The sequence below is a fragment of the Poecilia reticulata genome, linkage group LG17 (assembly GCF_000633615.1).
Source record: "Poecilia reticulata strain Guanapo linkage group LG17, Guppy_female_1.0+MT, whole genome shotgun sequence".
Taxonomy (NCBI): Eukaryota; Metazoa; Chordata; class Actinopteri; order Cyprinodontiformes; family Poeciliidae; genus Poecilia; species Poecilia reticulata.
The window spans coordinates 13475017-13488977 of record NC_024347.1 but is presented as its reverse complement, the minus strand read 5'-3'; the positions used below and the strand labels follow the sequence as shown (position 1 = coordinate 13488977).

Genomic DNA, 13961 nt, shown 5'->3' with positions numbered 1-13961 from the left:
TACAATATTAGGTTTGCAGGTTTAATTTTTATTTTGCGATTATTAATAAGCGCTCCCCCGAACACAGCGGTAGTTGATTAGTTAATTTTAAACTCCTGCTCTGCTCGTTATTTTGATAATGGAACCGAAATGCACAGAATTGCGCAACAACTTGTTGAAACAATAATCACTGAAATTATTATTGTTGTTGGGTCATTAATTTGAGCACGTTATGTTTTTTGTTGTTGTTGTTGTTGTTCTTTAATAAAATTACGAACGTTTTGATAAGGAGCCAGAGGAGGACGTGCTGGTCTCAGCCTCCTGGCAGCGCTCAGTTTGTCTCCTAATGTCGAGATCGATTCAAAACCTTCCGCGATCGACATATCGCCCTGCTGCTCTAGCAAAGCACGAACAGTTCAGAAACAATATGAAATGAGAAAAAAAGCTATTTATTAACTGATTATGTCGTGCTTTAGATTGTTCTTGAAAAACTAATCAGTCACGGCTGATCAGGGTGAACTCACRGCTGCACGGTGAATCCATTGACTTTTTTACAAGAGAGAGCCGCTCCTCTCTTGAGGGTACTGTGTACCCCCGCTAAATCTTTTAGGGGTACGCAGTACCCTTCCGTACCCCCTTACTTTCACCCCTGAGTATATCTGTACATACATGTGTATTTCATATGTATCCAGCGCAGCCAACTGACTTCTGAAGCTACGTGATTATAATGCTACAGTTGTCCTGAAGATTTATTAATGAAAATTAGTAAAATTCAAATGGCATAATGAAGACTAAAGAAYACAGCAGGCAGATATGTAGTTGTGCTTAAGGGGTTTAAGGCAGGGTTAGGTTACAAAACAATATACTAAGATTCAGTTGTCTTGCATAAATAATGTTCATTCCAGGATCAGGAAATTAGAAAAGTATGCCACAGCTGCAAAACTACCAAGATAAGGTTGCCTGTCTGAGCAGGTGGGCGTTATTCAGAGAAGCAGTGAAGCGGCACATGTTAGATCAAGAGAAGCACCAGAGATCCACCTCTCAGAGTCTGTTGACAGGACAAGAATTGGTCATGCACTCTACAAATCAACCCTTCATGGAAGAGTGGCAAGACGAGAGCCACTGTTGAAAGAAAGCTATAAGGTGTTCTGTTCGTCTAGGTGAGGACACCACTAACACGTAAAACAAAGGTAAACACCATACGAGGGCGAAACGTGGCGGTGTTCTGCACARAGGCAGCAAAGTTGGTCAGATCTTATACTGAAGGTGAATTAAGGTAAATTCAGGGCAACCYTGTAAGAAAACCTGTTGAAGACTGAAAAACACTTGAGACCTGGACCTTCCAGCAGAATACCAGCCCTCAGGGTGCACAACCAGCGCTACACTAGATATTCATGTGTTAACAAGTTCAGGCTTAATTGCAACTGTGAAAAAGATTGCAAAACTGGTGTTCGCAAGTGCTCCCCATCCAATCCGACAAAGCTGAAACTATTTTGCACGAAAAAATTTGAATAAATTTCACTCTGTAGGYGCGGAGGGAAACACAAAAAGACTTGCAGCTATAAATGTACAAAAAGCTGGTTCTTCAAAGTACTRACACAGGAGGGTAAACAAACCATGCTACAGTATTTTTACTTGTGAATATTTTAAAGTATTTTCTTCCTTTTCACTGTTRGGCATTASTCTGTGTATATCTAGCACACAYAGAACATGTGACTGTGASATGACAMAATTTTAAATGGTTTGAACAGTATGGATACTTTTGCATAAAAACTTTATGTCCGTATTTGTCAGTAMATTTTTTTTTGTTCATTTTCTTACATTTCTTTCATTTTCTTTCGTTCTYGCAACACGGGAAGTTACCTATGAGTTAAATTGTTGGCTGTATATTTCCCTTSAGCTAGTTTTAGTTCCWCAGGCACATTTTTTATTTAGTGCAGTAGGAGGGCAGGTTGTCTAAATATTAAAGCATCAAGCATATTTTTTTCTCTTTATGTGGTCTGCTTTCTACATTAGTCTAACATTTTTGGCACTTAWTTAGAGCTGGGGAATGTAAACAGTTTTTGAACCAGATTTTGCGCTAGAATGGTACGTGACAGGTGCCATCATTTCCCACTTCCTTGAAGATTTTATCAGGAAACAACCCACATCAAGCTRTAATTTATAATCCAAGCAGTGCAGAAGATCACAGGGCCTGTATATAGAGGTCCATAAATCCAAGTCCATGAATTCTTAATTGGTGTCAGCCTGCCATTAGCCGCACATGCCGCAATGTCCTTAAAAGGAAATCCAGGAAGAGCCAGAGACGGCAGCTTTGAGCAAACAGAAAAAAATATATAACACCTTAAAAACACCTTAACCGTTTTACGGTCACCCTGTTTTGCCTCAATAGTGGTTCTTGTTTATCCTCCCGCCTCCGCACCTGTCTGGTTCTCCAGTGTCAGTGAAAGTAAAAGAAGACTGAAGAGTGGGATATAGTCACGTCAACGTGTAGAGATAAATCCCAACTCTGTCAGCAAGAGATAGGTGSCACAGTTAGATAAGCCCTGCTGCTGGCCTGAAAGTAAACACACRCCTTTAATACATTGTGGACCTGGTCGTGAGTGTGTGTTTTCGTGCATATCGGACGCTGGTCATACGAGCGTTACTTCCAAAAGAATGAGCTCTCGAGTGCACAAAAAGCATAAATGTGTACGCATCCTTGGGCCTTCTGGCTGGGTGATTCTAGAAACTGAAAGTATAGAATGATATTTGCTACAGAAAGCAGAATGTGATCTCTGTCCTAAATAATTAGCCAGAAGCTTTGATGGGTCGACCTCTGCGTGACTCCTGGGATAATGTAGACGGGTCATATGAGCACATGAGTATTTTTGGTGTCAGACATGTTGTGTGCCTTAAACTAGATGTCTGGAGAAAAACAGCACTGTATGTCAGTCATGACCCCTTGAGGCTGTTGCACACATGCTCACATGTCCCAGCTGGGACCGACAGAAATAGCAAGCTGTTAACAATTAGTGACAGACTGAGCCCAACTTGAATGTAACAGTCTGTCATTGACCAGATGTAATTTGTTTGAAACTGTGTAATGTCTTTTGTTTTTTTTTACTAAYGATAAATGCAGCAGAACTTGATATGTTGGTTTTCGTCATGTTTGCATAAAATATGGGCTGTTGTGGGTTCTGAAAGATCTGCTGATAGTTACAGAAGATAAATGTTTATCATATTTATTATTATCATTTTGGAGAAAACATCTGCTGTGTTTGAATACAGCTGTGACTCATTAGCAAATTTTTTATTTATTTATTTTTTTCCCCGTATTTTTATTTCGTATCTTTGTCACCTCCTTAGGAACTTTGCACTTGTTGTGGATGCAGTTCATCCGACCGTACCTGCATCACTCATGAGTAATACCGAATGTTGACACTTCYGTTTTGTTTTTTGTTGTTTTTTTTCCGTCTCAGGGCCGTTGTTCCAGGGAGAACTGCAAGTACCTGCACCCTCCTCCCCATCTAAAGACCCAGCTGGAGATCAATGGCAGAAACAATCTGATTCAGCAGAAGAATATGGCCATGCTGGCCCAGCAGATGCAGCTTGCCAATGCTATGATGCCCGGCACGCAGCTACCCCCCATGGTAAGAGGACAACACGAGTATGAAATACACCAAAGCGACTGCACAGTGACACTGTAGTGACGTGGAAGAAAAAGAAAATACGATTGTCATTATATTTTTTACAAATGAAAATCCAAAAAGATGGCATTCACTTGTATTCAGCAACATTGCGACACAACTTTGTTGGCTTCTGAAGCCGACGACAGAAGCCAAAGAAGATGACACGGAATTTTATTTAGAGGTATCAGTTTTTAGGATGCTAAAAACAACAAATGAATGTTGAACTTTTCATATTTAATTTTGTTTTGTTTTGTTTTGTTTTACAAAATGCTAAAACCATGGATCGTTTACTTCCCTTAATTGTTGGCTACTCTGTGTTGGTCTTTTGCAAGAAGTCTCAATCAAACATCATCAAATAAACAACGACATGGGAAGTTGAAGTTTGTATTTTTAAGGTGACAAATAGTGAAAAAGTTCAAATATAAACTTTTTTCATAAGGCCTTCCATGTAATTTCATCTCTCTTCAGCTGTTTTTGTTATTAGTTTGTATATTTTCTCAGACAGAAGGCTTGTGAATGCAAACATTCTCACAATCAGAGTTTTTTTTTTTTTTTACCTTTTGTTTTGTTTCTGCTCCAGCCCATGTTTTCAGTGACACCAGGCCTGGCGACCAACGCCAGCGCAGCAGCAGCTGCTGCCGCTGCAGCCTTTAATCCCTACCTGAGCCCTGTGTCTCCGAGCCTGATGCCTCCGGAGATCCTGCCCAGCACCCCCGTGCTTATGGCCTCCAGCCCCACCGTCAGCCAAGTTCCCAATGCTGCTGCTGCCGCAGCCCAGAAACTGCTGAGAACAGACCGGCTTGAGGTAACAGACAAAACAATAGGTGCAACCTATTTATTTCTCATCATTTTTGTTTTCAAGGGAAAATGCTTCTGTTAGAAGGCAATCTACTGTATACCAGTAAGATGTTCACTTTAATCAAATGTACTTTATGCGGTGGGTAAATGTGAGCATCACAAGTTTAATGGAAGATAAAACACAAAAAATGGGACTCTTTCTACTCAAAGGCCCAAGTCACAGGAGAAGTTGACCTTCATGTCCCTGCTGCTGCTGTTGCTGCCGTCTTCAGGTTTTTCATGACTGAAATCACCAGAAGAAATTCAGATTTGTGTGGAAATTGCTTTTGGTTGAGCAGAAAGCACCAACAGTTTCCAGGCTACCAGTAACTGCAAAAAAATCAGCAAAGAACTGACTCTTAAAAAAACACAGAAAATTATCTACAATCTCTTATGTTGAAAAATCTTCAGTATTGCACTTGCAGATTTAACAAATTTATACCTCTCAATCTTGCTCATGTATTAGTTAGAAGAAGAAGCATGCACAGCAACATTTCTATTCAATTCAGGTTAGGTGCTAAAAGAAGGTTTTAGCTCTTATTTTAAAGAAAGTGCTGCCCTCTACTGCCTCAAAGGTAAACTTGAGAAGCTTCTGAAGATTAAACTGTGAATGTCGTATTTGTTCATACTGGAAAAATGTTTACCTTTAATAACAAACTGCATTAAACCACAAAGCATGTTGCCTACACAAAGTCTCTCCTCTCCACTTAACGTTTTTTAAAGACAACATTTACTTAAAATCTCTTTTGAATGCCTAAAATCCTACTTAACCTCTGCTTTAAGCAAGTGTAACCATCAGTAATGTAACAAAGGAAAATAACATTAAGAAATTGGTAGATGTTAAATGTATTAATCCAAAAATACARTTTTAAGACCAAAACTCTTTAAAAATGTAATACAACAGGAAAACTAGCACATACCACTAAGTGTTCCACTACTAAATGGGTTCACTATAATATTTAAAATTTTTATCTTTACACATTTAACCAAATAGAAATAATTTAAATAATGATTTTGTACCCTGTACTGTATAATTCTCTGTTTATTAGAATCTGTTATTAAGGAGAAAAAGGTGTCTGTCCTGCACAATAAACAATTTATTACTGATTCATTTTTTATAGCTACAAATCAATATCAAAGCAACAGTAAATAAATGTGTAACAATTAACGTAATTATAACCTTAATAATCAATATGTTAGATACTTTTAGTAGCAGTAGGAAGCATTTAGATCATGTCGTACATGTTTGTTTTTTTAACTTAACTACTTCGCAGTGTTTTGATTTTGACGTGGATGCTATTTAACTATTCTCCCTCTGACTCATTTAGGTGTGCCGGGAGTACCAGAGGGGAAACTGTGCTCGGGGGGAGGGCGAGTGCCGCTTCGCTCACCCTGCAGACAGCACCATGATCGACACCAATGACAACACCGTCACTGTGTGCATGGACTACATCAAGGGCCGRTGCACCAGGGAAAAGTGCAAGTACTTTCACCCCCCGGCCCACCTGCAGGCCAAAATTAAGGCCACCCAGCATCAGGTGAACCAGGCCACGGCTGCCGCGGCCATGGTGAGCGTTCTCTTTCAGTACGGTCGCACTCATTCAAATTCAGAAAAGACAGAGAGAGAGAGAGAGAGAGAGGTTTTGTATTTGCTAGCAAGTCTAGCTGTGTTGAGCCAAAGTTAATCACCTTCATGTTTGAACGTGTCTCGCCTTCCTAATTGGTTGTTGTGTAACATTTTCAGTTCTGCTTTTGCCAGGTCAAATATTAAAAGGTCTGCATGTTGGTGTGGGTAAAATCTGCTCTGTGCTGGATGACATGAAGAAGGATGAGACAACAGTGTACTGTAACCAGGACTACTGTCATGTCAAGCGTTTTTTTTGTTTTGTTTTGTTTCTTTCTTCCTCATTTGTCAAACCGTTTGCTTCGTTCCTTGTTCATCTCATCTCAGACCACGAGCAGAGAGTCCAGTTCCTTTTCTGTCCGTCTCTCTCTGCCTGGCCTCCTTTATGACTCCATTGTTTCTGTTGTTCCTACCTACAACTTCTCTTCCTCTTGATATTATTTGAAACGATTTCATTGTGCCTTCTGTCTTTTCCTGCTGTGACGGTGCCGGTGAATAGTAGCGCAGCCACACGTCCCGTTTATCTCCACGTGCTTTTTAGTGGTACAGCAGTACAGAGAACATGGGGGTGAATCAGTGTAATGTCGACTTGACCATGACGTGCACAGTGAAGCGGAGAAATGTGAATTTACACCTCTGTACATTTTTTTGCTGTTTATTTGCTGAGGCTCTTTTCAAATGATGGTTGAATAATTTTCTGTTTTCATTTATTCCTGTGTGAAAATAACCACTGTAGTCCGGTAGTTATCATCTCTCTGATGATGATTTAACTGTTGAGTAGTAGAGCTAATGTCCACACTGTGCATGCCTTAGCCCTGTTATCCCCTTTGTATATTGCATTCCAATGATTTGTTTTTTTATTTTTGTTTTTTCTCACCTATACCCAAACTGCACTGCTGCCCCCATGATGCACCTCTGCTTGCTGGTTTATGTTAATGCGCTTGAACCCCATTGGCCCATTGCCATCATGTGCTCGCTGCCTGCTAATTAAGACTCAGTCGGCTGTCAAATCACTGAAGCGACCCCTCGACGCAACCTTTGACCTGGTACTATGACCTTTCACCTTTTAGCTTGGCACGCATGTGGCTTTGTTGTGCAGCAGTGTTTTAACCAAAGATACTTAGCTTTTTGTTGTTTTGTTTTGGTTTTTTTTTTGTTTTACAATGTTCGTCTCAGTGCAGTGTGTGTTCTTCTTCTTCTTCTTCTTGTTACTCTATAACTGCTGCTTGTGATACAATGACTGTGGCCCGTTAAGAGTTCAAACGGTTTGTGTCAAACTTGCAGAAACACAAATTCRCTGTTGCAGATTGTGGTAAAGAGCCACAGTCATTTCATCGCCTGCAGCCTGTCTAACAAAAGTTAGCGAGGGCGAGGGAAGTAGAGCTTCTATTAAAGTGGCATGGCTTCAGTCTTGTGTGTCTAAATGTCAGTGTCAATCAAATGTGTGCATGTCTGTGTTGCTAGTGCATGGGTAATGGATCTGGGTGGGGGCTAGGCTAACCAAACAGGAGTGATCCCACATTAACAGGTTAGTTGTAACAAATGATAGTTCACTCATATCTTGATCTTGACACTAATCACCAGAAGTCAAGAATGGCCTAATGCCAAGACGTGTAGAGTGTTACGCCTTGCAGTTATTTTTTGTTTTTTCTTGGCTTTAAACCATTTTTGATAGATTTTTTTTTTTTCTGAGAGTGAACCATCACTTAAACATGGTTTACACAGTTTATCATGGAGCTAGCAGTGCAGCCTCCCTTTCTCTGTGCTTACTACCTGTTCCACCTCGTTAGCAGCCTCATTGTTTTAATGGTTAATGCTTGCTTTATTAGTCAGCCTTATGTGTGTAAAGTTAATAATAAAGCCTTTTTTTATTAATATGTAAATGCCTGTCAGCTCATAGCTCCAGTAGGCATCATGCTCCTGCTTGTGTAGTATTTGTGTCAGACTGCTGCTTGCTTGCTACTGATGATATGATATTGTAATTGTTGTACACACAAAGATGTTGTGGCTCTGTTTCTCTGATGTTCTCTAACGTTTTTTTCTTGTTTTCTTCCCTGTCTTTGCCTCTTTCTAACACACCTTCTCTAAATTCCACACACCTCTCTTTCTGTCTATCTCTGCCTCTTTTTTTTTTTTTTTCCTTTTCACTGTCCTCCCTCCATGTGGACGGGCAGGGCATCACTCCTAGTGTCATGGCTCCCCTCCCAAAGCGGGCGGCTCTGGAGAAGGCCAACGGGGCCGCAGCCATGTTTAACACTGGCATGCTTCAGTACCAACAAGCCCTGGCCAGCATGCAGTTTCAGCAGCAAGCTGCTTTCCTCCCATCAGGTATGGCTCCCGAAGCAATCAGCCAGTGGATGGTGGATCAGTCTAACCTGGCTTCTTTGCTTGGCTGGGGTTTGGCAGGGTGATCGATTGCAACACAGCTCAGTTCGGTCATAAACAGTTCAACTATTTCATCAGACAGGAGGAAATTACAGAACTGAGTTAACAACAACTTCCACTTTGAACCAACATAGATTCATATGTTGTTAAAGTTTTTGTAGCACTTGAATTTTTTTCACATTTTGTTACCTTAGAACGATATACTTCAGTAATATATACACTGCTCAAAAAAATAACGGGAACACTTTAACATTTAAGTGAACACTGAAGTGTTCCCTTTATTTTTTTGAGCAGTATATATAGCCTATATACAAATGCAAGCTAAACCTTGCAAACCTTGCAATATATATATATTGTTGTAATGTGACAAAATGTTGTAAAGATTAATAGMAATGTAAATTTGTGCAAGGCACTGCATGTGTCTTGTATTGTAGTTTAAGAGGAAGGGCCTAAATACATGCTTTATGTTTTGTGTGGCATTGCATGGCCTCTGTGAATTAAGATGGGATTTTAATCTCTTTCTTCTGACTAATTACCTTAATTAAATTGTGGATATCTATGTATAGAATTTAGTGTAACAATGATTTTAACTAAATACGAAATTAACCACCCTAAAAGATATCAAACTGTGTAATAGTCCATGGGATGGGGTCAAACCATGATTCTGGGACTTTGCTTTGGGCTCAATGCTGGAMTGTGTATTTGATGTTCAATGATTATAATGATTCTCCTCCTATTATGCTTAGCAAATTACAAACTCTTACACTACCCTGCAGACAAAAGTCTCAGTCACATCTGCACCTTCTCCAGTCACTGATGTCTGTGTTTGAGAAATATTAACTTTTTCTCCCACGTTATCTCTCCCTTCCCTCTAACGAATCTTGTGATGGGCTGTTTTGATTTCTCTTCCCTACCCAATCCACTTCCTGTTGCACTGCATGATGGGCAGGCTCAATATTGTGCATGACACCTGCAGCCAGCGTTGGTAGGTTCCAGCTTTTCCTTCTTCAGTTGTTTTGTTTGTTTTTTTGTTTTTTTTTGTTTCCTTTTCTGTAACCTGGTGTCTTTGAGTCACTGGTCATCAAAATCAAATTGTCCATTAAAAATTGCTTGTTAGAATTAGAGCTCAATRTCGATTTTGGTGACCCGAGAGTTGCTGTTTTAGCTGCGTAAAGACGCGAGTTCAGACCTGAAACATGAGTCCACACAATGAAAAACGAATAGTGTGAAACAGAATTTTGTTTATCAGCTGAATTCAGTAGCRGATGCTTTGTTAGTTCCCCTGTGTGCTCATAAACTGCTTGAACAGTCGACTTCCTGCTTGTTAAGAACCTTTTTTTGGCCGTCCTAACTTGAYTGACCCACTTTTTATACCTAAAGAATACTAAAGGGAGTTCAATTATAACTGGCCCCTTCATCTCCTCTGCTGTAGTTATTTCATTATTAAGCATCATGCAACAATAAATTTTAGGTGAACTTTTAAAGTTACGTGGGCCAAGAAAATAAAGCACAATCGAATCACTTCAATTGTAACAATATACTCAAATATGCATTCAAGTCTTGGCAGAGAGAAGTCAGGGGAACTAGTTAAATCGAATCCCACTTGGGCCCAGCCCTCCCCCCTTACCCCCACCCGCTCACATTTTCCTTCTTTTTATTTGCCTGGTTTGTATGTGGCTCCTCTGCTCCTCTGTGTATTTATGCTTACATGATTTTCCCTCCAAAAAAAAAGTTCCCATGATGCACGGTGGTTCTCCAGCCWCTGTATCTGCAGCCACCACATCTGCCACAAGCGTTCCCTTCGCAACTGCCTCCACCAATCAGGTTTGCACCTCTACCACCATCTATCTATCTATCTATCTATCTATCTATCTATCTATCTATCTATCTATCTATCTATCTATCTATCTATCTATCTATCTATCTATCTATCTATCTNTCTATCTATCTATCTATCTATCTATCTATCTATCTATCTATCTATCTATCTATCTATCTATCTATCTATCTATCTATCTATCTATCTATCTATCTGTGCACATTGATAGAGTTGGAATGCTTGTGTCTTATAATGGGTGGGTTGGGTAGAAAGCAGTACTCCCTCTTGTTGGCCTACACTTGTCCAACATGCCATATTTAATGTCTTAACACATTATGACGAAGCGTTTCTTTTGGCTATATTCGTTAACTATAAACATAATCATTTTTTTTYCCTTAAAGTATCTGATGTGTATTTATTCTGTGTCCTCATTGTAACCTTGATTTTTGTCCTTTCCACCTTTGAGGACTCTTCCTTATCAAAGTTGACTACCAACGAATACATGCAATTGGTATGTATGAGGTAGTTCTCTTTTTTGTTCATTTATTTAATTTTTGATTTTCTATATTTTTGAGAGCCTTTTTGCACAGCTTTGTGCAACAGTCACTGTCTGTGCCCCTCTGGTGCTTGGCTTACTTTTGTTTTTTTGTTCTTGTTATTTTTTGCAGCCGCTTCCAGCACATAAAGCAAAGCTCTACCATTATCTTTGTGTTTAAACGCTGGACTTTATTAGTTTTTTGTTGTTTTTTTAAGTTAAAAAACAGTATTGCAATGTTGCAACATTCTGATTGAAATTTTGCTAGAGGTGAATTACACGTAATTTAAAGTTTTTGGCAAAAGAACTAAGAGTCAGTTAACATGTCATGCATTATTACATGTTTTCCGCATCTGATTGAGGTGTGGAGGTCAACAACATGGAGGACTTAGATTTGCATGGGGAAAGCCACCTAACTGAGAGCTTCCCATCCAACCCTCCCTCATCTCACACTTCCTTTAAGTCACCCTCTTCCCACCCCTGCTAGTGTGTCTTGATTGAACTATTTGTCCTTGGTATGACAAACTTGCATCGATTGTGCCCCCCGAATGTAGCAGTAAGCTTGTCCTGTCTCCTTAACTTTGTCTCCTTTCAGCAGCGAGCTCATCTCATAGAGAGAGGATGTGGTTACATTGCACTGACCTGTTTGTTTAGAGGCCAATGCTCACTTTGTGTGTTTTCGATTTGACATGCTTCATATGATCTCTGTTTTCTGTCACCAGATTCCAATAATATCTGCAGATCATCTGAGTAGTCACAAGTACTTGACTCAAATGTAGTTCCTCTTAAAAACAGTGAGTTTCTATTTCAGTGCTTCTATTCTGTCTATTCATTCCAGGTTTTTAAGCTTTTGTTGTGTGACTCRCTTTAGCTCTGGTTTCAACTCCATGGCTGTAGAGTGTTGGTTAACATAGTGTTTTACAGTAGCATTCATACTCTGTAGGATGTTCCACTTTAAGGTCCCATTACAACCACAGACTCCAGTGTATTTTATTTGGATTTTATGTGATAGACTATCACAAAATGCACGTTTGTGAACTGGAAGAATGATGATTTACTCTGATAACTTTAAACAAAATTGCCTTCACGTTGCATCTAATCACTAAATAGAGTCCGCGGGTGTCAGTATAAATGGTGAGGGAGAAAGTTGTGGAGTTTCAAAGCTTTGAAGTGCACYGTTCAGTCTACATTCAAAAAGACAAAGAGAATGGCCTTCACTAACGAGAACATTCAATAGGATAGAAGTCAATGCTACCTGTGTGAGAGTCTTCATGGAAAAGCGGCAAGAAGAAAAACATATGACATCCAGCTTTAATTAGAGCAAAATGAGGTTCTATCAAATGCTGACTAAGGGGAGCTGACTACTAATACTTGTCACCTTTTTTTTTGTTATGTGCAAGATAAACATTGAGCACCATGACTCGTTTTCCTTCCGCTTTGCAATTAAGCAACACTGTGGGTTTTGTTTTTTACCACATACAATTTCAGTAAAATACACTGACGTTTTTGGTTGTAGGTTGACAAAATGCTAAACAGTTCAAGTGCAGGACACTCCATGTACTCTACTCCCTGAACGTTCTTAAGTGACATCCATCCTCTCTTACAGATCAAAATGAATGTGTGCTGGCACCGTCCAAGCCAAAAGAGTTAAGCCTTTATGTACATAACCTTCAGAATGTCAAGCAATGGGACAAGGAGGGTCAGCCATCTCTTAGCCTGTCCACAACRAGGGACTCGTCACATGCGTCAAGGGTACAAACACACGATCTGTGCCATCTTCCCACATATCAATATCCAGAAGAATTCGCCGTCAGAATCGACGTCCAGCCGAGAAGAAGAAGAAGAAGGGGATGAGTTGGTGGAAACAATCGCGTAACGCCTCTGTGTCTAACTGAATCATACCACTCAGTTTGCTCTACTTGTTATCATAACTGCATGCACAGAAGGTTAAGGGCGTTGTTGCTACAAGACAACATCTAGTGCTGGTACGTTGACAGACCAAGAGTTTTCCTTCCTCTATTATTGTTTCTTTTCTTTTTTTTTGTCAGCTTTATTTTTAATCAATAGCCATATTTCATAGTTTACAAGTGGAATGCAGATATGCACCTTGAATTTAATTGAAATCTAAAAGGCACAATGATATTATAATTTTTTTTTTATTTTTTATTTTTTTTATTCTCTCTGCCAAATGCATTGGGCATGTACAGTATTGTGTTTTACGGCTACTAGTGAAACTAGATGTTGAAATGAGGGTCTTGGACATATGAATGTTCTGGGTAAACCAACATACCTGTGTACCTTGAAAGCACAGCCAGGCTAGCTTGTCTCACCTTGTCATGTGCCATCAAGGCCATACAGCTAAAACCAGAGTGTTATCTCAGCAGTGTTATTTGTTTACCGAAGGTAAAACTTTTGTATGGCTCTTTTTGTATTGTTTTCTTTTAGAATCTCCATTCTGAGTGTTTTATTAATATTATTATTATTATTATTATTATTATTATTTTAATCTTCTCTTTTTTTATTTCATTAGGTTTGAAAGTGGGGTTTTAATTGTTTGTTTTGGTTTGTTTTTTTTATCAAAAATGGAGAGTGTTATTCTAAAAAAAAAAATCYGTCATGCCTCCTTTAAATGAACCAGTTTTATTTGTCAGGATAATTTGTTAATCAAGTCCGTCGACTCTAAAGCCTGGGGAAGTAGAGGGAGGAGCTTTAATTAGCATTGTGTTACTTTATTCCCTTCCTTTTTAAACAGGAGCAGCTCTAAAAACGTGTCTCCGAGAAGCACTTTTGAGCCACTTTTAAAAGCAAACAGGCCCAAAGGTCTTGTAGGTCATTAAAAACCATTCGTGCTCTTCAATTTTGTGGTTCACTCTGTTTCAGTTTCTCATTTTTACTATAGAGTGCTACTTGCATTTCAAGTAAAAATATGAAGCTTTTATTGATCTCACTATGAAACCAAAGCACAGATTTGCTCTTAAGTCTTACTCACATCTAGGTCGAGGATTAAGCAGATAAGGAAATATGTTAATTATCTTTCCTCCGTGTGCGTGTCGTATGATTATTTCCCTCTTAGGTCTTCACAGAAGCGTGTGCTGTGTTTTTACCAATGTT

General features: G+C 39.4%; 1 protein-coding gene across 13 annotated transcripts in view; it reads left to right on the top strand.

The window, feature by feature from the left end:
• mbnl1 (muscleblind-like splicing regulator 1) overlaps window positions 1-13309 on the top strand; it is a 44851-nt gene extending 31542 nt beyond the window's left edge. For 4 of the 13 annotated variants that reach the window (XM_008433776.2, XM_008433778.2, XM_008433775.2 and 1 more), the window contains 10 exons: window positions 3441-3611; window positions 4231-4455; window positions 5816-6055; window positions 7104-7157; window positions 8286-8439; window positions 9446-9481; window positions 10229-10320; window positions 10782-10826; window positions 11573-11644; window positions 12457-13309. In XM_008433776.2, coding sequence (XP_008431998.1) covers window positions 3441-3611; window positions 4231-4455; window positions 5816-6055; window positions 7104-7157; window positions 8286-8439; window positions 9446-9481; window positions 10229-10320; window positions 10782-10826; window positions 11573-11629 — 1074 coding nt within the window. In that variant the 3' untranslated portion in view covers window positions 11630-11644; window positions 12457-13309. The remainder of the gene's footprint in view (window positions 1-3440; window positions 3612-4230; window positions 4456-5815; window positions 6056-7103; window positions 7158-8285; window positions 8440-9445; window positions 9482-10228; window positions 10321-10781; window positions 10827-11572; window positions 11645-12456) is intronic. The other 9 variants (XM_008433780.2, XM_008433782.2, XM_008433781.2 and 6 more) reach the window with 9 other exon arrangements.
• The last annotated feature ends 652 nt before the right edge of the window (window positions 13310-13961 follow it).